Source organism: Theobroma umbraticum, unplaced genomic scaffold (assembly GCF_002168275.2).
Source record: "Theobroma umbraticum cultivar Fairchild unplaced genomic scaffold, ASM216827v3 scaffold_146.0, whole genome shotgun sequence".
Taxonomy (NCBI): domain Eukaryota; kingdom Viridiplantae; phylum Streptophyta; class Magnoliopsida; order Malvales; family Malvaceae; genus Theobroma; species Theobroma umbraticum.
Window position 1 is genome coordinate 6,355,240 of NW_018397265.1, and position 27,382 is coordinate 6,382,621.

General features: G+C 33.3%; 4 protein-coding genes across 5 annotated transcripts; 2 read left to right on the forward strand and 2 right to left on the reverse strand.

Moving 5' to 3' along the window:
* Positions 1-20: 20 nt before the first annotated feature.
* LOC110422687 (uncharacterized) lies at positions 21-3,010 on the forward strand. The gene is made up of 8 exons (XM_021436697.2): positions 21-678; positions 956-1,077; positions 1,351-1,375; positions 1,457-1,540; positions 1,659-1,688; positions 1,782-1,887; positions 2,046-2,110; positions 2,821-3,010. Exons 1-7 carry the CDS (start codon positions 588-590, stop codon positions 2,107-2,109), a joined length of 522 nt encoding a protein of 173 aa, XP_021292372.1. The 5' UTR covers positions 21-587; the 3' UTR covers position 2,110; positions 2,821-3,010.
* Positions 3,011-3,467: 457 nt separating this feature from the next.
* LOC110422686 (Ribosomal protein S7e family protein) lies at positions 3,468-6,119 on the reverse strand. Its single transcript, XM_021436696.2, has 6 exons — positions 6,032-6,119; positions 5,005-5,088; positions 4,836-4,909; positions 4,626-4,749; positions 4,027-4,209; positions 3,468-3,813 (listed from the first exon to the last, which is right to left on the reverse strand). The coding sequence occupies exons 2-6, from the start codon at positions 5,077-5,079 to the stop codon at positions 3,694-3,696; spliced, it is 576 nt and encodes a 191-aa protein (XP_021292371.1). The 5' UTR covers positions 5,080-5,088; positions 6,032-6,119; the 3' UTR covers positions 3,468-3,693.
* A 5,666-nt stretch (positions 6,120-11,785) lies between these two features.
* On the reverse strand, positions 11,786-14,091 carry LOC110422760 (uncharacterized). 2 transcript variants are annotated; one of them, XM_021436770.2, is made up of 4 exons: positions 13,744-14,091; positions 13,363-13,528; positions 13,115-13,244; positions 11,786-12,676 (listed from the first exon to the last, which is right to left on the reverse strand). In XM_021436770.2, the coding sequence occupies exons 1-4, from the start codon at positions 13,828-13,830 to the stop codon at positions 12,025-12,027; spliced, it is 1,035 nt and encodes a 344-aa protein (XP_021292445.1). In that variant the 5' UTR covers positions 13,831-14,091; the 3' UTR covers positions 11,786-12,024. The 2 variants fall into 2 exon arrangements, with proteins under 2 accessions (XP_021292445.1, XP_021292446.1); XM_021436771.2 differs by having other exon boundaries at positions 13,363-13,535.
* Positions 14,092-22,952: 8,861 nt separating this feature from the next.
* BEE3 (BR enhanced expression 3) lies at positions 22,953-24,809 on the forward strand. The gene is given in 7 exon segments (XM_021436682.2): positions 22,953-23,392; positions 23,488-23,607; positions 23,777-23,842; positions 23,981-24,049; positions 24,252-24,329; positions 24,436-24,512; positions 24,514-24,809. Coding segments are annotated over 7 exon segments (831 nt in total). The 5' UTR covers positions 22,953-22,996; the 3' UTR covers positions 24,539-24,809.
* The last annotated feature ends 2,573 nt before the right edge of the window (positions 24,810-27,382 follow it).

Here is a 27,382-nt window from a genome sequence, read left to right on the forward strand (position 1 = left end):
TTGGGTTAGTACTAATGCTCACTTTTTAGGTAGTAATCCTTGCCATTACAAATACATGCTCTCCCAGTAATTAGCCTCTTCCTGTAAATTGTAGTTAGTCATTTTTTGTGCACTGGCGTTATTTTGTACAGTGTTTAGCAAAATTCCATCCAGTCTTGATGTTGTATTTCTGTTGTTAAGTGGAGAACTTTACTCGCTTATCAAAAAGTGAGTTCCATTCTTGTTTTCGTTGAATGGTTTGATTTGATATGACTGGTGATTCTATTTTTGCGCCACTTATGTCTCTCCAAATGCAGGGTTAGTAAAATAGTTATGGGTCCTTACATCTGTGAATCACATTGTATAAAGCCTACACTTAGGATCACTTGAAGACAAAATATTAGGTCAGTCGGATCAATTTTAAGTGTAACCATAATGCTGCCCAAGCAGCTTATTTGGCTTACTGCACTGTTTTGCACCTAGTATGATGATGTGCCCATTGAGGTATCTTGGCAAGGTCAAATTCCAAGTAATGAAGTACTTTTATGACTGTATAACCTTGAAATGTTCTCTGTTATGTGTAATTCAATTTCTAAGAGGATCTGCATATGAAGGTGGAGGGGATCCAGGTTCATGCAGATGAAGGTGGAACCACACAAACACGTGGCGGCATATACTGGTTAATCTTGCCAGCCGGATGTAACTTCTTCATTCCTTGACTGCTTGCATAAAAAACAGATACCGGCACATATATACAGACACACAGTTACATAAAAGCAAAATTATATGAACATCACATTTCAATTACAGCCTTTTCACAATGTGCTTTAGTGAATTGTCTTATTCATCCGTGTACTAATATGTTGATTCATGCTGTTCTCCATATAAAATTTAAAACCTTGGATTCACTATCAGTTGTCCCTTCATGAGATTGACTGCAGTGTTATCAGAATTAATATTTGTTGTTGCACTGCAGATCTTGGGTCATCTTTCTGGGGAATGGTTTTGATACTAGCATCGACAAATCTTCTGACTGCAAGAATTGCTGCAGGATGTTTTGTCGTTGCTCTACTTGTTGTACTCTGTGTAGCTAAAAACGTAAGTATTCATGAACACCTAAAATATCTTTTCTTGTTTTTGATATTTTATGGATAGATGCTAGATTGCATTTGCAAGGTCATTTGGAATTCAATGAGATACTCTTTTTAGTTAATGACAGAATAGAGTCATTTCATTGCAAGTAAAATCAGAACAATTTCATAAACGATTAGCCTGCTTATACTTTCAACTGCATCAACACACATTATGTCACACTATTATTATTCTATATGTTTGCATGGCTCTTGATTATGTTTTATGTTGTTTTGGCAGTGGACGCTAAGGGGACTTTGTATTGGTATGTCTTTAAATACCTTGAATAAATATGGCTGATATAACATCTGAATAATGTTAATCTTTATGTATTTTGAGATGTCAGGATTTGTTATTTTCCTTGGTGTGGTTTGGGTTCTTCAAGAAACAACAAAGATTCGTATACTTCAGTACATAATTCTGTTCATTGGTAAATGCATCTGTCTTGTCCCCTTTTTGACTTTTTTTTTTCCTGAAATTGGAATATCATGCCAGTTTTTTTATCCCCCCTTTTAAGTGTGATCAGACAATGCTATTCCTTACTGCAGGTGTAATGAACAGCTTGTTTTCAGTCTATGGTATGGTTCTGGAGCAAGAAAAATTGAATCTGGCGACCAACATGTCTGTTTTATAACTACTGATTCTGTAGTCTGTATTTTTTGATGATACAGATATATATGATGACCTCATATCTCGTAGAGTTCACTCAAGTGATGCCGAAAAATTCGCAGAAGTGTGTCCTTGTCCTTGCAATGGTGTTGGCTGGGGTGTTATCTGGTGAGAATATTGAAGTTTATGGAGTAATTATTGTTGAAATTTGAAATACGCATGAAGATTACTTTATTTCCTTGTTTGTTAAGATTTGACAAGCAAGATTTTGTTGAATCTTGTTAGGTTGTCTTGTCTCCTTAATTACAAGGAATTTCTTATGGCAGGGGTTTAATATCATTCTTATTTCTTTGTGGAGCAATGTACCTTGGTCTTGTAATATTGTCTTGAGGTAAACTCTGCTTCCATAGTTAATTATCTCAGTTACTTCAATTAGCTTTTCATCCTGTTTATGCATGAATTTATAATGGTTTTGCAAATATATGGCATTCTTTGGGATGACCACAGATGTTACAGAAAATTTAAATGGAATATAGTTTTCAAGGAAATTAAAGAGATTCCATTGAGTACTACATTAAAATATATGACTTCAAATAATACATGAAGCATATACTGAAGTGGTGTGAATGTCCAGTGAGTTCATTAGAAGTTTCCCATTCTTTTCTAAACTCTTTCTCTTTCTAACTTCTAAGTGTGACTCAGATGGTTTTTCGTAGTTTAGAATGGTCCATGATCAATCAAAATGTATCCAATCTCTCGTTCTCCAAGATTACACCTTAACATTATGTATGATATATCAACCTATAATTATACTGCCATGAGCCAGCCGAGCTAAACCGTGCATGGCAATCCCAGCGAGATGTAGTGTGTGTTTCCTCTCCGGTTTGAAGCTTTTCAGCATAGCAGGTTCCACATGTTGGTCAGATTGCATATATTTAAGGATTAGAAGTGGTTTGGTGATTTGAAAACACCACGTAAACACATTGTAGCTGAGAAAGTAGCAAATCCAAGTCATTTTGGTCATCCATGTTCCCTTTGATTACAGTTTTAATGCATATATGCTTTCATCAAATGCTGACTTTCTTTCCCGAATCTGTGTAGGAAGCTATACTTACCGAGAACACTGGAGAATTGGCCTGTTTGCAATCCCATGCACTTCCTGAATTCGATTTTTCATTTTTTTGCACAGAAAATTCATGGCCAAAAGTGAAGAGATAAGGCCTAATTGATTTATTATTATTATTTTTTCAAAATTGATATTTTAGTATCAATCAATATAACATCATTCAGACCTGAACACTCATAATCCCAAGAGTCCTTGCCTTGTATAAAGGTCTGGAAACACGGTTAACAAGCCTAAAGGTCAGGATTCAGGTCTGTTCTCCAAACACGATAAAAAAGATCACAAACCAATTAATCCTAGAAGTGCAGTGGACTCATCAACAGGAACTGCAACTGGGAACAGAGTAGTAATACAGTCTGATGCTGTTTCTGTTGTGCAGGGGAAATATATTGAATGATCTCGGGATATAATAGCTAGCACACAACCTTGCTGACGGGATACAAAACAAAGAATTAAACAATCACAGGTTATAGCAGCTAATATATTTGATCTTGTGAACCTAATCCTGTTAAATTCTTAGATTCTGGTTACTTCAATGTATTTGCTCCAAAATGAGAAGAGGATAATCCTAAATAAGGTCATAAATCCCCATCATATTAGTTCAATAACATGCATGAGAAGTAAATTTATGAACCAACAAATAACCTTTAAAACTCATAATCCTACATCGTTAAATGCAATACCACATAACACAAAATACGTCATATAAAGGAAATAAATCCATCAGCATGACACTTTCCTGCTTGCCTTGCAACTCATAAATGTCAAAATTTTAACTACTCCCCACCAAAAGCAGTTTTTGGGGAAAATAACGGAACAGATGGTGCCACAACACTTAAAAAAGGAGTTCTCTATGCCTCTGTAACTGGGTACTCAAACACAACATCTTTGCCAGCAAGCTTCCGGTAAACTGCAGCAAAGGTCTCAAGTTTATACTCAGTGTTGTTTCGTTCTTTGGGGTCCAAAAAGACCTGCTCATGAGTGCAAAGAATGAATACACATTAGCCTCCACAAATATAATGATCTCCGAAAGATGATAATAATCATGATAACAAGACCAATTAAACCCCCTGTATATAAAGTTTCTCAAGATGACAGTTCTTCCATTCATCACTTTAAAACTTTTCATAAACATTTAGCAACCTAGTTCTAGTATTACTAATAAAATATTAGCAGTGCTGTACCTTCATTATCTTTGATCCATCAATTCTGTATCTAATGCGCTTTCCTACAATCTCTGCAGGTAAGACAATATCCTCTAGCATTGCCTCATGCACAGCAGTCAATGTGCGGGTACGTGGCCTCTGAACAGCAGAACCTTTCTTTGGAGGCCTCAATATCCTTCGGGTGGCAATAAGAATCACATCCTACCAGATATACATGAACTTAGTTAAAACCAAAAGATGTGCATATCAATCAAACCAATCAATAACCATCATATTAAGTATTAAATATAAATTAGTAGAGCATTAAAGCCAGATCAAGCAAAAGGATTCACCTTAACATTTACATTTATGTATGATAATACAATAAAAACATGATTAATTCTCTTTTTCTTGCATAATTGCAATGTATCAGCATCTGGAACAATTCCATTGATTATAGTGTCTCATGCAAAGCATGTGCTTTTTCGTTAAAAGGTATTGCATTTTGTAAATTCTAAGCTAGAAGACCTAATTCAAATTTTCATTCAAACTGAAGGACAGTCTTCCCTCTCATATTGTTTCATTATAGAGAAAGAACAAAACTTAAGAAGAATGGAATAGCTAAGTCCTTTCCTCACCTTCCCACTGAACTTCTTCTCAAGTTCCCTCACAAGCTTAACATGAATCTTGCGAAAAGCCTTTCTCAATCTGTAGGGGACATGGATAACAACAGCCTTCCGGCTCCCAGAGACATCAATTTGACTGCATGTGAAAGAAGTTACATGAATCATTTGATAACCAAGGACATGAGACTTTAAAATTAACGCATCCCAATGAATCCTTCTTACACTGCTGAATTAATGTAGAGATCTTTGAGTTCGCTCTTCAGATCCTGGTTGGTATTCTCTAAATCAAAGAATGCCTGATATAAACATACATGCACATGTAATCAAAACCAAACTCCTTCAGATTTCCAGAAACTTTTCAAGTGCAACAAACAAAAGAATATTTCAATACCTGGGCAACCGACTCCTCGAATTCTGTTGGTTCAGCATCCTTATCTTTGTGGATCTTCTTCCTTGAAGTATACATCTTCAAGATCTGCATTGCAGGAACAGAAAAAAGTCAAAATGCAATTATCAAATGAGAAAGATAGAATGTAGCTTACTACAAATCAGACTGAGCTAGCAATTGGATCAAGTATTACTATCCATATACAAATTAGAAAGGCCTTCCTAATTTCACTAAACATTTAAGAAACTAAGATCCAGCTTTTGATTCTATCACTCAATTTATGATGTATAAAAACTGTTATATCCAATTTCACGATTCAATAACAAGTTCAATACTTTACAAAGTTCTCAATAAGGTCAAATTCCATGCTGCATCATAAAAAAGCAAATAAATAAATCTTTCCTTAAACAAAGTATTTTTCATACATCATTGTCATAAAGCAATTAGTCTTAATACAGAAAGAGCACAACCTGCCCACTTCGCCAGTACATTACCTGTAACCTGACATAAATCTAACTGATTCCAAATGATTGTTATTTATTGTTTACAATAACAATTAACAATGCAAAATTTTGCATACATAACCCCCAAAATTCAGTATTTTCCACACATTCCATTGCATGCCAAGTGAATACAAAACGAAGGCAAAAGACAAAAAAAAATCAAACAAAACCAGCTGCCCTACACAGCTTTTATTAGCTAAGAAAATAACATATATTCAAATATATAACATTGGAAGATAAGAACCCTAAAACCCACATTGAAAGTCTAGAAACAAATATAAATTATTAAAACGAACATCAGAATCAGATCATAACAACAGTTCTTTTCGCCTTTCCTACAGTTTCTCAGCATATAAACAGAGCACAGAGAATTAGAATCTCTTGGAATAATAACAGTAATAGAAAGTCAAGGCCCTATCACTCCGTTTGGCTTTACGAAAGAGAAACAAAGAGAAATATCTTCATCCTCTTATCTTTTCCTGCATTTTCCAGGCAACCAAGCAGGTTCCAGAAAATTGAAATGGTACCTGAAAGAGAAGCGAAAGATGGAAGAGAGGATGAACAAAGTGTGAGAGGCTCTCCCTTCGATTTGGCAGATCACTAAAAACCCTAGGGTTTCAGTTCAGCCAAATTGGACTTTATATAGCGTAACATTAAAGGCCACGATTTTGCAGGTACACGTGGACGGTAGTAATTTAGTTTAAGGATGACCTCTTTTTATTTTTAAATCTGGGCCGGATTTTGGATTATCTGGTTCTAATAGGCCTACGTTCTGATCTTGAAGTCATTTTGGGCCATTTTTGGCCCATTTGCATTCAGTTCCTCGTCTACCATTAAGGCAATGGGCTACTTGGGCCATTATTTATCAGCTATGGTAGGCTATTATTACTCCAGTATTAATTGAGAAAAAATGAATTTAAATCTATTTTTTGAATAAAATATGCATACTGGGAATCAAGCTTCGAGCTATATTCCTTACTATTAACCGTAACCATTATCAATTAAGTTTAAGATATTTCGAACATATGAATATAATAAAAATTATCCTATCTTTTTATCAATTAATTTTAAATTAATTATCCTATTCATTGCCTCCTCCGTAATAAATTTTTTATCTCATGTCACACAATAAACTAATTATTTTTACAAACGATGTTTATGGTACGTGATAAAAGGGACAGATAGAAGGCGATGGCAAGAGATGGTGATAGTCACCTCTCAATTTTATATTATAATTTAATTTTATTTTAAAAGTGATTAATTATTATTTTGAATCGAATTATTGACTTGATTTAAGTTTTTATATGATTAATATTTAATCACTTTTTATGCAAAATTTTGAATTTGTCACTACATGATAGTTCTATTATCCTTACACGTTAGAGGAAAGCAATTTTAAGTAGCAGTTTTAATAGTAAAACCATCTGTTGTGAATCTTTTAAGTAAAGCCCTAAAAGTTGCAATTAGCATCTTTGAGTCGACATCTAAGCTGCTGTTATGCTATGCACAAGGCACACACCTAAGCTCCCATTTCAAGCAAACCAGGACAAGCAATGAAGGGATAAATCCAAGAGAAATCAAGAAATTAGAGATGCAATCAGCTCGAGGAGATCAGATGAATTAAGGAATATTTTAACCTTTGATTACATTGATTTTGTTGTGTATGTAACTTCCCAAGTATATTGCAATCTTCAAAATTATAAATATTGAAATCTTTCCTTTTTCACCTTAAGCCAGTCAAATGAAGCATAAACAAGTTCATTCTTTTCTCAAGCACCATTTGCCTTTAGAGCTTACCTTCTTGCTAATGGTTCTTCCTAAGTCTAGTACCATTGTTGATAGTAAGGAGAGTACAATGGTTAATTAATTCAGCAGCAAATTATTCTACTGCTAACCTAGGACAGCTTGGAAATGTGAAGACTTGTCTTCGATTGTTGGTCATTGCTCCCAAAGCCCTCCATTATTAGCTGGTTTCCCCTCCCCTTTTTAGCCTTATGCGTGTAACTTCATTGTATCCCTTTTGGAGGTGGCCCTCCTGCTTGGAACCGCTACTAGCTAGGTTCATATTTCTCAGATCACCCAACAACATGAAAAAAAGCTGTAGCCACCTTGTCATGTCCCTTTCTACTCCTTCTAATTCTATTCATTGATCATGTGTAAATTTCGACCTTGTTACTGTATAGATATTTATTTAGAGTATTTATTTTATTTCAGTTTCCGTCAATCAATCTAATCAAAAATTATAATATTATATTTCATACAAGAAATCAATTGATAAACGGAACAACTTAATCATTGAAAAACTATAACACTTAATGTAGATGAATTTAAATATTTGACAAACCATATCATTTGACATGAACCGGCATGCCAAAGTCCTCAGGGCTAGAAGTCATGCACAAACTATATCCTACGACCTACGAGTGTGTACGAGTTGGCCACGTCCAAATATCAAACATTTCATTTACCTGTTGCTTTCAAGCGTTATATACGTATTCAACGATTGATGCAAGCAAAGTCCCCGAAATGGAATTATCGGAGGTGAAGCGAAAGGAGGTCAGTTTCAACAGTGAGTTGCAAAACGAGCCCCTTTGAAGGGTATTTTTTGATGATGTATGGCCCCTATGGACCCGCCATGAGATATCGAGATCAGCCGTCGTGATCAGGCGTGGAGCTAGGGAATGGCCCTAGCTTTGGGAAAAGACGCCGAAAGGAAAGAGAGTTCGGGCTCTCCACGCATCTACTCGACTGTGACTGAACAGAACCAAAAGATGACTGGAGAAAAGGGTGATGGATCAGCTCCAGGCTGAAACTGGGCGACGAAAACTTGTTAAGACTTCCAAAGTTCCACATAAACTACATGTGCTCCCCACGTTCATACCCTCGCTGCTGTGTTTCAGCTGTCTTACAATGTGTATAGTAACTTCATTTTTGTCTCCCAACGTAATAAATAATAATAATAATTTTATCTTTTTATTTTAAATCAAATAGATTTATATATAATTAATAATCAATTAACTATTATTAATCAAAATGCTATATCTGTCATTTAATCTTATACTTATATGGTACTAACTTGGAAGATGAAACTATTGCATGACTGCACTATATATCATGCTACATTATGATTAAAAACTGTTAATTATAAAATTTATTTAATTAAAAATAAAAATATGAATGTTTGACTAAACGTAAAAAAAAATTTTTATTTGAATTTTTCAAAATATTCCAAGAATTTTTTGAGGTATTATGTCAATTTTATAAATATAAGATTGTTGACTAGTTTAGTATTTTTTAAAAAAAAATTGTAAACTTTTTAGGAATCTTTATCTATAGAAGTTGTATTTTATTTTTAAAAAAAAAGAACTTCAAATTTGAAGTGTCATGATTGTTAAGTTTCTGTAAAGATATAGTGAATTATTACTCATGCAGCACGTTTTGCAGACAATTGGAGCACGGATTTCTACTTTCAAATTCACGACAATGCTCTTGCTGGCTCCACCCTTTTGTTAGGTCTACCCCTGGGAGAAGCATTTCTTTGTCAGAGACTTCACATCTTATTAATCGCAATTATTGCATGGTTTTAGTGTTGCCAAATGCAAACCCATGATTATTTTATTGTTTCAGAATTGTTTTCATTTTATTTCTGTGAATCATATTCGATTTAATATTGTTTGAGTTTCAAATGCACTGCCAATTGGATTTCTCATGGCCATTAACTTAATGTCCTGACAAATTGGTAAGCAAAGAGGGAATTCATTGATTTTGAACCCCAAGCCTTCTCATGTCCTGCTTGTGTGTCACATGTTGGAAAGCAGCTTTAATCTCCAACCATTTGAGATGATGCACATGGAACATGCATCTTTTCCAATCCAAACCAGAATAATATAAGAACAAAGACATGCCACTACTCACCCCTTTGGGTTGTACTTGGTGTATTACAGCTACATCTGCCTTCCACTCCCACCACATATCTAAACTTGTCCTTGTCATCATTTATCAAAGCTTGTTTTAGCTATGGATTTCTTTGATCAATATCTCAATTAACATTAAGAAGAAATTGTCATCAAAATTAAATACTAGCTCTAGTCGGCAAGAAATAACATACACTATAAGACTAATCTCATTCATATCGTCTAACCCTAACGAACTAATGATATTATATTATAACTCTAATTAGATAACTCGTACAATTATCTTAATAACATACTTAATCATTAGATTAAAGGCTGCAATTAATGTTTAATCTTTTGTTTAATAGATGTCAGCAAGATTACATGTGAAAGTACTACTTGCAGAGTACTTCTTATAGCTTATATTCCACTTTAAAGGACATTTGCACAATCCAATCAAATTCTTTCCGACCTAAGAATATATTCTCCATATAAAAAGATACCTCACATGGAACAGTAGAATACACTGGAAAGAAAAATTTTTCTTTGAACTTGGTTGGAGAGGGAGTTCCATTTTGTTGATAAAAGAATGACCTGACGACAATCCATCTACTAATATCAGTCTTTTCCAGTGGTCACAACCCATGTCAGAAGAGCTTTTTAGGGCTATCATTTTTCCAAGGCTTGTTTTGTTTCTGCAAGAGATGTGGAATGTTGCATGAATTTCATTTATGAGAGGGAAGAAGAATCTGCCAATTTCCCATCATGGATTTGTGGCGCCAAATGCGAATTTGCTTTGCTATATCTTCCCTTGGTCAAGATTAGTTAACCGACTAAATTCCTTGGTTGATTTGTGAAAAAGAAATGGGGCATGTGATGAAAAGACTCTATGCAAACCTCTTGAATGGGCTGTTTGACTTACCTAAATATAGCAGCAAGCAAGGCTTAAAGATAAGGTGGAATATGGGTATCATCCAGATAATTATGACCTAGCTAGCTTCATTCATACGCACTAAGACCAGGAATTCCTTTTCCATGTTCCCAGTCTGTAAAGGGCTGAATATTACTATCAAGGTTCCATTTTGATGGAGATCTCCTTCTACATTTCAAGTTTTAATAGACTATTCATTAGTATTTATATGTATGAGATTCAATCATTAATTAATCGTAAATTTTAAAAAACTTATGATGATATAAGTATATTGAAAAATAATGTATTGGAAAAGTTTATTGAAAAGTAATTAAGAAACATTTATATTTTGAATGGAAGTATGAAAAATTGAATAGTGTAAGATAAAAACAATATCTGTATATATTAAAAAGATTATATCTCAATTGCAAGGAAGAGATTTTGGAACTTTTAAATTTTAATTGTCATCATTTGTATGTCTTGGTTGGTTTTTAATTTTTTTCTATTAAAAGTTATAATTTGGATTAGGATGATTATCCCATTATTTTTTATTAATTAATTACATAAAAATAATTGTTTCAAGCCCTTGATAAAATTTTCTCGTTAATGAATAAGTAATTACCGTGAGACGAATATTTTGATATTCTGAATAAAATTATTTATTTTTTTGGAAAAAAGAAAGATCATGTGTTCTATATATATATATATATATATATATATATATGGGTTGATGGTAAAGAAGTGGCTTTAAATAAAGAAGAGAGAGACAGAGAGAGAGAGAAGAATTTTCAAACAAGAGAAGCTGCCTTTCTTATCATCAGCTGGAGATTGATGACAAAGTATTTCCCCCATTTATCAAACACATACAGCTGCTAAGCTCATCTGTTGAAGGTTTCAAACTTTGGTGGGTCAGCCAATTAGAGCCCATATTTCCCCAAAGAAATTCTTGTTTCCTAGAATTGGCTCAAGCAAGTTGGTAGGAATCTGTGGGATTAAACTGAATTAAATATTTTAGAGCTCCAAAAAGGAATACAGTGTGGCTCTCCAAAATCAAACATCAAATGAAATAAATAATCTGCCACTCTATCTTTCCTTGAAATTTAAATCCAATTGACCTTTGCTGACCCAATCATTCATTTTCTCACCATCCAACCACATTTTTTTAATTATAAGAGAAAATCAACATATTATATTCCCATCAGTGGTGAATTATTTGTCTAAAGATTTTTGGGCAAATGCCAGCTTTGGCATTGAGCTTTTGTCAGTATTCAATTTTGTCACTCATATTTAACTTTTATGTTGATTAATTAAAAGTAAAATTTTGTAAAGTAAAAAATCAAATACTCTATATATTCTTAAAATTCTGTACTACTTTTATGGCTGAAAGGGCATATTCATTGGAATATTCTCAACAAGTATTAGTACGAAATTCCATCTTTCTGACGTGCTTGTGGTGTGCATATGAACAATTGGCTCCATGAATCGAATTCATATCCTTCTTTTTTCAGAATAAAAGACATATATATATATATATATAGACATAAATTGAGAAACTTTGAATCCACAGTTGCTGTAACTTATCGACAAAAACTTAAAATAGAAAAAAAAATAATATGAGATGTTATGAGACAATTAAACTCAGGAAATCAACCTGTCAAAAGCCAATGAATGAACTATTGGTGAACTGTCAAAAACAAAAACATGACAGGGTTCCCCTTCAATTCAAGTTCCTAGGTTCCCACAGTTCCCCCATGCTCCATAGGTCATCTGCAAAACCATTGCTAAACCAGTTGTTTTCTGCCATGTGGCAATCGCCAACCGGGTTCGCAAAATCCCCAGGTGCTGATGTGGATGCCAGGTTGATGGTTTCCATGTCATAGTAGCAATCCTTTGCAAGTGTGTTGTTGTAGTCATTGTTACCAATGATGCGAAAAGGACTCGTTTGGTATTCTGCAAATTGAGATATTTGTGAGATATTATTCATGGATTCTGAAGAAGAAACACACGAACTTGCACAGTGCTCTGAGTCTGAATTCTGCTCCTGATGATCCAAATTCTGTATTGCTTCACTTAGATTACCAGGCCCCTGCCCTGGTACTTGTTGCAGCGTCATTAATGCTTGATGCTGAGAAGCTTGGTCTAGAGATTGAAGAACTGTTGTGTTTTCGGATGCCATGGATGAAAAAGAGGATGACCCTTCCATCTTTTGAAGCAATCTTGGTATCCAAAAACACCGAATAACGTTTTGAAATGCTGTGCTATTCGGATCGACCTTGAGATGGCGCGCCTGTTTCTGCACACGGGTTCTCCAGTAATTCTTGATCTCATTGTCCGTTCTTCCTGGTAAATGTTGTGCGATCTTGGACCACCTAGAAATCACAAAAATAAAACCATGTCATGTTCGATCAAATAACGACTCTGTCTGAATATAAACTATGACTATATAAGTACTACATGGATGAGCTACAGCTTCACAGAATCTGCTAGGCCTTGACAGGCAGGCTTGAGTTTTATGAAGGTGGTCTGTGCCAAAGAAAGGAAGGAGGCAAATGCTTCCAAGACCAAAACATTCTGTGGCAACAAACTTGCGAGTACTAGAAACTTGGGAGAGATAAGAATCACGTAATGTCATTGCATATGTTGCTATTGTTTCGTAACCTCTAGGCTGCTCTCTGTCTCTATCCAAAATTGCAGAGTATACTTTATGTCATGTTGATAGGCTCTCTCAGAAAGCGAAATAAAAGTTGTAAAAACCCAAAAAAAAAAAAACAAAAAACAAAAGAAGAAGAAGAAGAAGAAAAGACTACCTGTTTCCCCACTTAGAATGGAGGCTAAGGATCAAAAACTGCTCTTGTGGAGTAAGGTTTCCACGTTTAACATCTGGCTTCAGATAATTTAGCCATCTCAGCCTGCAACTCTTGCCAGTTCTCCTTAGGCCTATAAGCCACAAAGGAAAAGAACAATTTATTAACACATAATAGATTTTCCCCAGGATTTTGTAGTTATCAGCAATCAGATAGTGATTGGTGACTACTGGACTACTGGTTAAAGTTACCTGCACGTTTTGCAAGCGAATTCCATCGGCCTTCGCCATGGCGAGCAATATAATGATTGAGGAGAGAGTCCTCCTCCAGAGTCCAAGGCCCTCTTCTGAGCTGCTCAGCATCATCTTCACTAGAACTTGTACTACTTTTCCTTAAGGATGACATGCCTCTATCTGACTAAAGACTGAGAAACTTTGAGTCTTGAACCTCAAGTGAATTTATAACTCCCAGCCAAGGCCAAGATTTATATACTACTAACTTCAAAACCTCACCAAACTTACTGTACTTAATTAACAACTTTCAAAATGAGTAGCTGCATAAGTAAACATCAAATGGAGTATCCTCGGATAAGTCCCTGACTCCAATTTAAGACAGAAAACTTTGGGATTTACCTTATGTATAGAAAGGGGAACTAGTCGACATAAACAGTAGGATGCCCCTAGCTTGAATTCCTGGTCAAAGAAAGGACCCCAATGCATTGATCTTTCCTACCATCTGACCAACTCATCCCAGTCCCTTTGGCCATCATAAAAGAGAACCAAATTTGAATTGCTAGAAGAAGAAAACAGTTGACAGATCCTATTATGCATACACAGTTGACAAATGGCCAATTTTCTCCCCTTTTTATGAACCAAAAAAACTAGAGGAAAAAGAATAGGTTTGCTTGTTGAAAATGAAATTAATTGGTGTTATGGGAAATGGGTTTGATTCAGTCCCTAGCATCCATCATCATATTTTGCTCTAGATGCTCCAAATATGCTGATCATGAAACGTGCTTGACTGACCAAAGTATTTCTTATAACCGGCGCAGAGAAAAACGTGGGTAAATTGGTGTTAGCCAAAGGATCCTATTCCGTTACGAGGAAGCCAAAAGCATCACACTCTCTTCTTTTTGCGCGGTTGTCAGACTTTGCGACAACAGTGATATTTCCTATGTGGTTCCAGTTTCTCTATGTTCCAGACAAAGACATCCTAAAAGTTACGTGCAACTTCGTTGTGGAAAAGTCTGCTAAATTTCATTTTGTCAGTGCAGCTAATTTTGACTATAAAATGTACTGCTCCTCCCAATCTTATGTGCCGCTGTATCTTCTTCCCCTGCTGTGCACCAATCAGGATGTGGATTGGACTCGGATTGGCTAACTCTTTCCAAGTAAAGGTATATTGACAGATCAGTTCCCACCTGCCAAACTCTCTTTCTCTCTTTGGGTTTATTGATGTGGTTATAAAAAATATTTTTACATATTTTAAATATGGGAGGAATTGTTACTCCTTCCAGTCCGTTAAATAATTTTTACATTGGGAATATCTTGAGTATATAAATAAAGTAAGAAATTTTTCACTTATTGTTAATTAATTGTTTTTAAGTCGAATGTCTATCTTAATTAAAAATTCAACGTAATTCTTGAATTATTCCCTAACCCCTCATTTTTAGTATAATAAGGATACTTCATTATTAGGCAAAATTTTTAGTCCTGCTGAGCTTAATTATCCCATCACTTTGTGGTGTCTTGTCATTATACAGAGAGACCAAGCCAAAATTAAAGAGAAGAAATCAATAAATAATTGTCTTATTTTGGTGTGAGAGAGTGCAAACAAATGCTTGTGTGATGGGTGATCTAAAAAGTTAAAGGTTGGGACTTAGGGTTTAGACCATTTTCGTATACAATGAACGCAATCAAAGCATTGCTAAGAATTAACTTAAACTAATCAGTGGTGGGTGAAAAATAAGCAAACATCCAACTTGGATATAAAATCACAATAAATTTAAAAAATGAATAAAAATGAAATAACATCACTCAACAGCTCTCCTCACCTATTTTAAGAAATACGACAAATTAGGTGAATAAACACATAAAAAGTAATACCCATAAAAAATATTAAGGATTCAATTTAGAATCAATTGATAATAAATAAAAAATTAATTTAAATACAAATCAAAACAACATGAAATGGCACTATTTTTTTTTCTTTATGGATGATGTTGCTTGTATAAATAGCAATTGTTGTTATAATCAAATTTTACACCTCATATAATAAATTACAGAATAGATAAATTAACCAACAATTAGCATATAACTGAACAAATCTAACATAAGATTGGATTAAACCCATACTTGATAAAAATATGATCAGTTATGGCTTTGGTTTTTTCCATATTTTTTGCAAGAAAAAAAATCACAATCTATTAATTTTATGAAATTTCTTCTAACCAATGAACTCATCATTGAAATTAACTTGGCAATTTGGTGTTAAACTTTTGATCTTCATTCACGGTATACAAATTCCTGTAATTATTGCGACGATGACACATTGACATGGACATGGATCAAGGATGACTACATTGAGTAAAACATAAGGAATCACAGATAAGCAAGAGAAATTCATTTGAAAGTGGCAAGCTGCAGGGTCAGAGAGAGAGAGAGAGAGGGTTGATAGTATTGACGATGATGGTAACGACAATGACGATGATTTATAGTTTAACGAGTAATAAGAAAGACGAAGACTGTGCAAGAATGTGTGACGATACCAAAAGGGTGAAGAAGAAGAAGATAACGCGTGATTAACGGCAACAATCATGATTGGAACATTCAACCATTAAATATGTATTGCAGGTCGTTGAATAATTCACACGCAAGACCAAACAATTTCTTGCATTTTCTCCATCAAAACTTATCTCCATTACGCCTTTAATTAAGTTTTAGATTCCAGTTCCATCATGCCTGTGAGGATATTATTTTTTAACAAATGATCAATTATAATATATATATATATATTGAAAGTTATTTGATTGTAATTATAACTTGTAACTATAAATGTGACTTTAGAAAAAAAAACAATTACAACTTTTCTAGCTTTATTTTGTTGTTTATTTATAGACTACCATGTTTATTTCTTTTCAATTGTTTGAGACGAAAATTTTGAATTTGGAACTTCTCTTCGTGGAAGAGATGTGCAACTTATTAAAACATTTTTTCTTTCAAAATAATATAAATATAAAACTAATTATTCAACTACTTAGTGACTTGGATATATAAAATGCTTTTAGTTAGAAACAATCCAAAGCGAACCCACTTTTATTGAAGTGGTATCAGCTGACACCACTCAATTGTTAAATATCTAGAGTTTTATGAAGCTAATGACATTAATGAATTCTTATTAACTTTTTTTGTAATTTTGTAAAGAATGAGGTCAAAAATTCAAAGTTTAAATTTATCAAAAAATAATTTATATACTATTATTTAAATACTAAAATATAAAAAAAATTCTTCAATAATTTAATATTTAAAAAAAATCAAAACCTAAATTGTTCTCTTTTTACCTCTATAAAAATTCAAGTCTTACTTTTGAGAGCGGTCAACATACTGGAAAGATCCTTATACCTATGCTTTTTGTTCAATTTAATCTCTTTATTCTAATTTGAAGCAATTTAACTCTTTGATTTTGAGGAGTGCTCTAATTTAGTCCCTCCACTTAACGACATTTAATTTAATCATTAAATAAAATGAAGTCAACACTGGCATGGTGGTGTACGGTAAGGACATGCTGGCATAACATTATCACATCACCCTCATATGTTGACGTGGTAGTGCCACATCATCCTTTTAAGTTCAAGTTGTTGATTTGGTAATGTCACATTAGTATGTCAAGTGATGTGGCAATGCTGCGTCAACATTAAGACTCAAGTTATTAACATGGTAGTGTCATGTCAGCATATCAAAATGGCATGACAATGTCACGTCAGCATTAAAGCTTAAGTTGTTGATGTGGTAGTGCCACATCAGCATGTTGTTGTCACGTGACATGTCAGGAGGTTACCACACATTAGCAACTCGAGTCTTAATGTTGACGTAACATTGTCATGTCACTTTAATATTAATGTTGACAAGGCATTGCCACGTCAACAACCCAAACTTAAAAGGATGACATGGCACTACCACGTCAGTTTCACATGTTGACATGGTAGTGCCATGCCAGCATGTCGTTACCCTACATTGCTACGTCAGCATTGATGTTATCTTATTTAACGGTTAAATTAAATACTGTTAAGAGGAGATATTAAATTGGAATAATTTTCAAAATTGAAAGATTAAATTGTTTCAAATTGGAGCAAAAGGACTAAATTGAACAAAACACATGGGTATAGGGATCTTCTCGATATTTTGACCTTTGAGATCTATAGTGACATTTCCTCTTTTCGATTTTTATTTGCATTTTTCACTCTCTCAAAGTAACTCATTTAGGCTTCATGTGTAAGTAATTTTTTTAAATACTTTATGTGTAAATATTTTTTGATTAATTTAATAGTTTGGCACTCAAATAGAATCTAACTAATAGAAAATAGTATTGTATGTCAAATAATATTTTGAATTATGAATAATTTCTCTTTTTTATTTATTTTGTAGATGTATTGTTTGATCATTTGATTTTTGTCTTTAACTTTATATGATTTGTGGATGTTTATACTTAGTTTTAATCCATGAATAGATATTTGTTAAATTATTAGTTGTTGAACTTGATAATTTGTTATGTAAGATCATATTTTATTTAATTTTAATATTTTGGTTTATAGTAGTGAGAAATGAGTACTAATTTTGAACAAGTTTTTTGATAAATAAGTCATGAAAGGATATTTTAAAATACCAAAATATCTCATAAGACTTAATTAGTTTTTGGGCAACAATAATGTAGTTCTACTTATGATGGTAGTCGACAATCTTCTAAGAAAAATCGTATTAAATTTGATTTAAGTACTTTCTGCTGATTTGGATTAAGGAAAATTTTTTTAATTATTATTATTATTTTAGTTATTATATGACTTAGAAAAATTTATAGATCCAATGGTTGGCCAATTGATACTCTCCCAAGTGAATCTTATTAAATTTTTGGCATAATACTTGAAGAGATTTTTGAACTATTTAAGAAAATTCAAATAAACTCCTTTATTTATTATGTTCAATTAAATCACTAAATTTTTATTTGAGTAAAACAAGCACTTAGTACTAACAACTAATTAATTGTCATTAGTCAAAATGTCACTTATTATTTTATTACCATGTGAAGTAAATATGACTTAAACGTGAAAAGTAAAAAATGTCATATAATTATGTTATCATGTCATCTCTTCATGCATTACGACATATTAGAATGTCATATCAACCCCATGTAGTATGAAAAGATAAGTGATATTTTAACTAATAACAATTAATCAACTATTAGTCATAAGAGCTTATTTGGTTCAAAATAAAAAATTAAGAATTTGATTGAACATAATAAAAAAATAAGGGTTTATTTAAAATTTTCTAAATAGTTCAGAAGTTTTTATAGGTATTATGCTTAAATTTTTTTAATAAATTATAATAAAGTAGAATTTGATCTATGCATGAAACATTAAAGTTTATGAATTTTTATTATAAATGATTAATAATTGAAAATTATAAATAAAATTATTTTAAAGAAATAAGACGAAGGAGACAAAAAAATTAAAAAAAATCAGATTTCAATAATAAAAATTAATCATAGAAAGGACATTTTCATTCATATATTTTATATGAAACATGAAAATGTCTTTCCTCTCGATTAAAATACAAAATACAAAATGTAACTGTAAAAACCATCCCAAAAATAGAAGAAGTCAATAACAGGGGATGAAAGCCAACTCATTTGCCATGACTAGAATTGATCCAATCCAATGTTATTGCCAAATAAGAACAAGGCTACACAAAGGTAAGTCCAATCATTCCACAATAACTTTTGCCATTCGCATTTCAAAACATAATCTTCACCTACGATTTGTAATCTAGCTATCAAACACAAAAGCACAAGCACCCAAATTAAAAATAATTATATATATATAAAGTTTTATATATTTAATAATTAAAAATTTAAAAATTAAAAAGTGACGACCGTCACCACCCGTTACTTCATCGACTCTGCTTCTCAAATAAACTATATTTAATATTCTTGATGAAATCACAATTTTGTTTTTCTATTCATCCTTTGGTTCTGATCAAAATAAATTGTCTCACTCTCATTAATTTTCTCTTTAATCTCCATTCTCCTTTTCTCTTGGACGTGTTTTAATTGGAAAATAGCATGGTACAGTTTCCTATTAGCTCTTCTTTCACTCCATTCGGCCATAGGCCTTGCTATCTTGTTCTCCTTGTGGACTTTGGTCCGGTTCAAGAATCTTTCCGCATGGGTTCTTTGAGTCGGACCAATGTAGTATAATAATGTAAACTGTAGTTCGGTCCGGTTCAAGGCCCAAAAGGCCGAACAATCCCAAATCAAAGAAAAGTGTAATATGGTTAAATGTTTATTTACATAGTAAATGTAATATGTTTATATATTTATTTGAATAGATTAAAAATTAATTCATTTTATACTATCTTTTTTATAATTTAAAAAAAAGGAAAGAAATGAAAGTGAAAATTGTGTAATATAATAACAATATACTTGATTAAATAAAATATTATAAAATTAAATAATTTGTTTGAAATATTTACTTATTTAATACACAGGATTCGTATCTTAGGAGAAGCGATATGATGCATGAGAATTATGTTTTTACTTAACTTTATTTTTTTATTAAGTATAACTTTTTAAGTTAAGAATTTGAAATCATTTTTTTTATAAGGAGACACATACACTTATCATTAAACAAAGTATTTAAATGCTAATTTCGTGTTTTACGTTACATTGCATTTTATAGATAACATATCAAATTAAACTCTTAGAAAGCTTAATTGGTTATATCAACAATAATATGGTTAATATTAATAAAAAATAAAAAGATTTTAATTAATATTTATTACTAATATATAAATAACATCGTGAATAATTTTATGATATATGGAAAAAAATATAAATATTTTCTAAAGTTAAAAAATTATTCAAATGATTAAAATGCACTTTCTCACAATCATATTCTGTAATGGCATAATGCGTCATGGTCGAACCATGCATTGTTTAGTTGTGTTCGGCAAATCCCATGGATGATGATTTCAACCTTTTTCATGGTCCAACCAAATATAAGCTTCGTGTTAGGTAAATTATTGGGGTGCTTGTGTATGAAATGAAGAGCACGTTTGAACCCTTACCATCACAAAATTTATAAAAATATTTTAAATAAATAAATATGTGTGTATATATAAATATATACGAAGATAGAGAAAGATGAATCGGAAGAAGCAAAGAGAAAACTTGAAGAGAAATCGCTTGGTAAAGTGAAAATAAAAGGTGATAAAGAAGAATTATAATGTCCATTTGATTGGTATTTTGTTATTTATTATTTTTTTAAGTGGTCGTATAAAGTCAAAATGAAAAATAACAAGTAAAACGATAATAATAGATTAATATTTAGTATGTAATAATAATCGTACCATAATTAGTATCGAAAATTCAAATTAGAATCATACAATTTTTTAAAAATTTTAAAAATTACATATTTTATGTCTAATTTTTTAAAAAATTTCATTTATTTTCATGTGTTTTTTAATATCTTTTTCTTACGTATGTAAGTCTTATAACTAAAATTAATTTGATAAACAAATCAATAGAAATAACCAAAATTAGTACAGAAATAATGATGATAATAATTTTCCGTCTTTTCATTTTTTTTTCCATTCCATTTTCTTTCCTCTGCCAAACATAGTGTCTGAGATTCTTTCAGTTAATATCCTCATGACTTGGAACTAACGTGAACTTACTTCCAAGATAGCAATGAGTTAGGCCTCAAAGAATGATTCCATTTCCAAAGTCAAAGAAATCCTTTTGGAGGGTGCAAAGAGTTGCTACAATTCAAAGAGTTTTGTGTACAATGGGTATCATTATTTATTAAGGCACCAAAGTTTACTGCCTATCAACTTGTCAAACCATATCCAATTTTGGACAAAAGGGCTTCAATTTCACAAATGATTTGTCCCCAATACCTACCCTGTTATCGTGGTTTATTATGGAAAACCTAGCTATACCAAAATCCATGCCTTTGGAGTAGGAAATTCAATGCTTTGCCACGTGCCAAACACACATCTCACATGCTATATGTTCATTAATTTATTTCGTCTGCTTTTGTTCAAATGCTATAGATTTCTTGGGAAGGAAAATGAAGGGTATCGGCCAAAATAACAGTGGAAAAGGCAAAAAGCTTTGCCCATGCAACTTGATAAGTCTTCACCCAAAGGCAAAACCCACTGCCTTGGCCATCCCTGTTGGCCAAATTTTGCTTTCGAAGAGAGGTCGGCACATACGGATCCAACACTGGTCGGACACGAGTCCTTTTCACCTAAATCGGGACATCTCCTTTTCATCCTACCTCACTTCTATTATTACACAGCATTCATACTATCTTATGTTATTTCAAGTTTTAACCCTCCATTTGTCCTCTTGAAGAACCAATTACATTTTTAAGAAATTTTTTTTTCAAAAAATATAATTCGATTGATTATTGATAATGAATACATAATTACTGATTCGAGTCTGCTTCCATTAACGATCAACTGTAAACTCGCAACAGCATTATCATGTACATAGTTGTTAAATGTTTCCTTCTTTCTCCTTTTCATACAAATTGAGCCTTATTGAGTCTCAACAATTTCGTGCCTTCATCCCCATCAGATTTGCCTACTCATTATTTAACAAGAATCGTTTACTTGATATGAACTTTGATTAAAAATCATCAATAGATTCGAATTTAAAATTTTCTGTTATCGTAACAAACGAAATTATTATCTATGAAGTTAACCCGTTGTTACTATTATATATAATTATTAAGAAAAAGAATGATTTGGATACTAGGATTTGTCATGTAAGTTACATCAAACATGATAGTAACAAAGAAGATTTTAACAGACAGACACCTATATTTATCATGGTACATAGAAAATGATAGGCACTTCCAAGCGGTAAGTGCTTGAGATCTTTTCAAGTGGAGAAAATAGAAGCTCACAAATACTTGGTTGCATTGCATATATGATCCAAAGCTTCATATCTTTTGTAACCACTAAAGCAAATACTTTTGATATACCCATTTTATGTCTAAATGCACTTAGCAGCAATGATAACAGTGGTTGTATGAGTCAGGAGTGTGCGGTGGTGATGATAAGGTCCCCAAAAATAGCTTTTAATAATTATATAAAGAATAAATGTAAAACAATCACACTATGGGCCAAGACCATAGTCTTTCGATTCAATAATTATTGAATGAATTTGACCTTATGCTAAAATCTAAACAATTTTCCGATCAAAACCCAACAAAATAAACTTATGAAAGAAAAACCCCACCAGACTATTTTTGCCCTTTTTTTATTAAATAATTTAATAAAATGTAAAAGAAGTTCAATTTCTTATGCTTGATCAGTGGGGCAAAAGCTTATTGATGGGCCCTATTCCATTATTGGATATATCTCCTGAACATGGGGCCCAGCCAGAGAGCAAAATCACAGAAGCCTAAACTGCCACGTGGTCCTCTCAAAATACACCACCTCTTTTCCATTTCTCTAAAGAAAAAGGAAAATTGTAAAGTTATTGTACATGAATATTAAAGTTCTGATCCCATTCTCTATAAATACTAGTCCCAGTCCTTCATTATCCAAAACAACCATTTGGCAATTTGGAAAATTGAAAACATTGTGTCTCATAAATTTGCTCATGGCTGATTTCACATCAGACTTTCAAAGTTTTAAACAATCATTTTCTTTCTTGGATACTGATCCTGCCATGGAATCACTCAACCAATTTGCTGAGCTGAGCCAAGGTGTCATTGACAATTCAGCCTTGAATTTCCAAAGCTTCTTGCCTTTCTCCAATGACAGCTTCTTCAGCAATGAAGCACCTGAGATTCCAGGCAATAACTGGGGGGAAAACTTGCCAGGTTTTATCCATCATAGCAACCAGAGTTCAGTAGTGTCAGTTGCTCAGCCCATTGTCACAGCTAAAACTGAATTTCATGAAAGCAAGAAGAGGAAAGCATTGGATGTATCAGAAAGCAGTTCTGGGAACTCATCATCTCCGCAGGTTACTGAAAGTGGAATCAAGAGAAGAAATGTAAGTATATCTTATGTTTAAATTAGCCTTTTCTTTAATATGTAAGATAGAGTTTTTAAGGTTTTTCAATTTGTATTGGTTTGATTGTTATGCAGAATTCAGGAAGAAGGAAAAGAGCAAGAAGTAATGAGAAGGAAGAGGAGAAACCAAAAGAAGTGGTTCATGTCAGAGCCAGAAGAGGTCAAGCAACTGATAGTCACAGTTTGGCAGAAAGGGTACATACCTTTACTGATAAAACTTAATTTAAAATTGCTGAAAAGAGTAAAAAATAAGTGATAACTCCTCCCTTCTCAAGAAATTGGAATTCATGCCTTATTTCTTTTCTGTATTTGATTGATATAGCTATGTCAACCTATTGAAAATGATGCATTTTCCGTCAATCAGGTTAGAAGAGGGAAAATCAATGAGAGACTGAGATGCTTGCAAGATATTGTCCCGGGATGCTACAAGGTAAAATGCTTTTCTCCTTTCAAGGAAAAAGGAATTGTTCCCAAACGCTGCTGCCTCAATTTGCATCCTGTAATATATTGAAAGCAGCAAAAACAACAAAGTTTCTCTTACATTTTCAACTGTGTTGATAATCTGCAGACCATGGGCATGGCAGTGATGTTAGATGAGATAATCAATTACGTCCAGTCCTTGCAGAATCAGGTTGAGGTGAGTTGAAAGCTAACTGATTCATTCAACTTTTTGGATCAATGATTCAATCCAAAATACACTATAAATACATGTATGTATGTGTGCATGTGTATATGCAGTGTATGTACGTTTGTATATATGTATTGCATGTATGCATGTTTCTAACAAAGTTTCTGAGACCTAAAATGTATATTTTTTACTTGTTTTCCAAATGTTACAGTTTCTTTCTATGAAGCTGACGGCAGCAAGCACATATTATGACTTCAACTCAGAGTCAGATACCATGGAGAGAATGCAGGTGCTTTCCCAGAAAGTTTTTTTTTATAAGCTCCTAGTCTTTTATTCCTTTGTGTAAATATTTAATCTGACAGATTAGTTTTTGGTTGCAATGTATCACATTACAGAGGGCAAAAGCACAGGAGGCAAAAGAGTTGGATAGATTGATGAGATCAGAAGGATATGTTGGAGGGCTAGCTTGCTTCCACTCAGCAGCATGGTCCTCTTTGACTTAACTTCAAGATGTTACACCTAATTTGCCTTACAACACATGAAGATGCTCTATTTTTCAACACTTTTCCAAGTTTAAAAGTAGCAGAAATGTACCCCACTTGATGCTGTACCTAGCATAAGTGAAAAAATTTGTACTTGTAATTTGCCAGTCACGAGCATTGGAATTCTATTCAATATTTACAAGAAAAGCTTACAAGTACATTTTGCTTCTTCTTCTTCTTGTTTTCTTCATGTCTCTTTGGTCAATTCCCTTTGATTTAAGCTCGCAATTAAGATCAAAACATGGCTGCTATTCCGGCAATTTTTCTCAGTGGAGCCATATCATTCAAAGCTTAATTAAACACTAATCGACGTGATTAGACTTGAGTGCTGTGTGTTAGAGTAAGGATGATCAAAATGACAGCATAAAGAGCCAAAAGATCATTTGGACTTTGAGACATTGAGCTTAATATGACCAATAACTTTAGTTAAATAATCCTTAACCGTTCCTTTCTGAACAGACTTTACTTGCATATGAGACATTAGTTAATGACAAAAATTAAGAAAAATCCATCGTAAATTGATTAAGAAATGATACAAAAAACCCGACAAATGAACAAAATGAACCAGACATGAGCTTTCATGCAGCCCATTTTAATCAAGCTTTTATAAAACATAAAACTTGAGCCACTGTAGTTCTACCTTCGTCTCTATTGGAAATAACTCAAAGAAGCACTTAGGCCTTCGTATATAGAAAATGGCACCAAGGATACACTTACTGTTTTAGTCTTGAGACTTTATACCCCCACAACCTGTCATCTAAAAAGCTTTGAGTAGAGACATGTAACCTTGACAATTTTCAGAAGAAACAACAGAAAAGAAGCATCACATGTTGTTTGCCTTAACTTTTCGATGATGGACTTTCATCTCAACTTGCTCATCCAAACCTATACTTAATATTTTCTTTCTTGAAATCTTTATGATGATTTGAACCCAAAGTACAATCATTCAAATGTAAATGTTTAAAATTTATATAATCGACCATAGGTAAAGGACCAGCTGGTTATCATTGTTGGATATCAGCAGAGCAAGCTAGCTCCATGACTTGTAGGACCAAGAACTCAAACAAATAATAATATGGAACAAGTTGTTATGAAAAAATCTCATTTGTCGGTAAAAATTCAGAAACTGCTAATCCTCTTTGGCACCAACATTTTCAGAGGGTGTCCCATAAAACAATAAGATTTTCATGCAAATACGCGTTACAAATTAGAGAAGCAACAAATTTCTTCCAGTTACAAAGCCAAATGAAGAGGCCATGGCCAATTGTCGAATACACGTGGAAAAGACTGAATTGGATCCCACAAAATAGAAGGATACATGAAATCTAATGGATGTTGCCAATTCATCAAGTGAATGATTGGAGGGGAGAAGTTGATAGGGGGGGGTGGAAGGGAAGGGAACAAGTTTTAGTTATTTATTTCTAGTTATATTTTGTTGTATAGTGTAAAATGAAAAAGAGAATGGAGGGCAGATGCAGTGCATACTAGAAATTGGGGGATGCAAGCGGGGGAGGACAGCTTGAGATGGACCAGCCATGCCCGCAAGAGGATGGGCAACGTGGGTTCCCCAACATCTCTGAATGATAAGAGCTTACGCACCTTTTAAAGCCACTTTTGTTACCCTTTCCCAATCAAAATCTTTCTTCTTTGACCCTCTTTTGACCAAGTCTTTTGCTTGTCTCTTGGAGCATGCATGAACTAGGAGGGAGGAACGGCCTCAAACTGGAGGGTCCCATAGTAACTAAAAGGATAGATTTCCCTGTATTATAATTCCCCAATTCAGATTTAGGGTCACATATTTGGTGAAGTTGGAGAGATCAGGACGGGTAACTTATAGGGGCAAGTTCAAGGATCCAAGTACAGTGGGGCTTGATGCTTAAGAAGTGGAGGAGGTGGAGGAGGTTGTTAGCTAGTCAGTCTTCTTATTAATTCCCACTACGATATTGAAAAATGCAATTAAATCTTCCTGCATGCTTCCATATCTTTGTTTTAAGCATTCAAAAACTAAAGCCTCAACTCAAAAGGTTTAATCCTAAAGTAGCTTTCTGTGTCATCCCTCATACATTGAAACAATATCATGGGGAAGGGGGGCTGTGTGGGAGGACAAATAAGCTGATCACCACATAAACCCTTGTATCATAAAGGAGGTAAAGATCATTCCTCATAAAAATGATTGCCCAACAACTCATATAAGTTCCATTGCAGTGTGAAAATGCTGACTTTTAGGGTTCCCGCTCAAGTAAAATCGATACAGATGTTCTAACTAAACATGTTCCTGAAATGACAATTGAGGTTTCAAGGTGGTGGCAGATAATTATATTATCCTTATGGTGGAAATGAAGGCAATGTGTTTATCTACCAAGCAGTGAACTGATGCCACTAGCATGTCTATCTGTCTATCTAATTGTTCTTTGTTATAGTCAGAAGAGTGTAGTGTTGACCATCCAATCCAACAAGGATAGTGAGTTACCCATCTTTTTTGACTGATCACGTTAGGTCTGTTCTCCAAATGTAACCTTATGCCCCTACCAAAGGGTTTAGACAAAAGAAAGAAAACAAAACTTGCACGTGATGCATGATTTACAAGGATTTTTGGTTTCTTTGCTGGATATAAATATATTTACTAGGAAGACATGTTAGATAGGTTTTTGTCCCTAACACATTCCCACACATTTAGTTTGAAAATCCAACTAGGATGACAAAGTTTTTGAGTTTCGGTTTCTTATCTATTAAGACATGGTTTAAGCAACTATTGCACACTAAGACAAGATCGAGGCTTTAGAATTCACACTTCCCTTGC

What these genes read in the sequence shown, in the direction of transcription:
- LOC110422686 (XM_021436696.2), bottom strand. Translation starts at nt 5,079, where the DNA reads ATGTATACTTCAAGGAAGAAGATCCACAAAGATAAGGATGCTGAACCA. An exon ending in CTCTACATTAATTCAGCAGT is followed by an intron (nt 4,750 to 4,835) that starts GTAAGAAGGATT and finishes TTTCACATGCAG; the next exon opens with TCAAATTGATGTCTCTGGGA. An exon ending in AGAAGAAGTTCAGTGGGAAG is followed by an intron (nt 4,210 to 4,625) that starts GTGAGGAAAGGA and finishes TATATCTGGTAG; the next exon opens with GATGTGATTCTTATTGCCAC.
- LOC110422687 (XM_021436697.2), top strand. Translation starts at nt 588, where the DNA reads ATGAAGGTGGAGGGGATCCAGGTTCATGCAGATGAAGGTGGAACCACA. An exon ending in GCTAAGGGGACTTTGTATTG is followed by an intron (nt 1,376 to 1,456) that starts GTATGTCTTTAA and finishes TTGAGATGTCAG; the next exon opens with GATTTGTTATTTTCCTTGGT. An exon ending in GTTGGCTGGGGTGTTATCTG is followed by an intron (nt 1,888 to 2,045) that starts GTGAGAATATTG and finishes TTCTTATGGCAG; the next exon opens with GGGTTTAATATCATTCTTAT.
- LOC110422760 (XM_021436770.2), bottom strand. Translation starts at nt 13,830, where the DNA reads ATGCATTGGGGTCCTTTCTTTGACCAGGAATTCAAGCTAGGGGCATCC. An exon ending in TTCCCCTTTCTATACATAAG is followed by an intron (nt 13,529 to 13,743) that starts GTAAATCCCAAA and finishes CTCAGTCTTTAG; the next exon opens with TCAGATAGAGGCATGTCATC. An exon ending in CATTCTAAGTGGGGAAACAG is followed by an intron (nt 12,677 to 13,114) that starts GTAGTCTTTTCT and finishes TGTGATTTCTAG; the next exon opens with GTGGTCCAAGATCGCACAAC.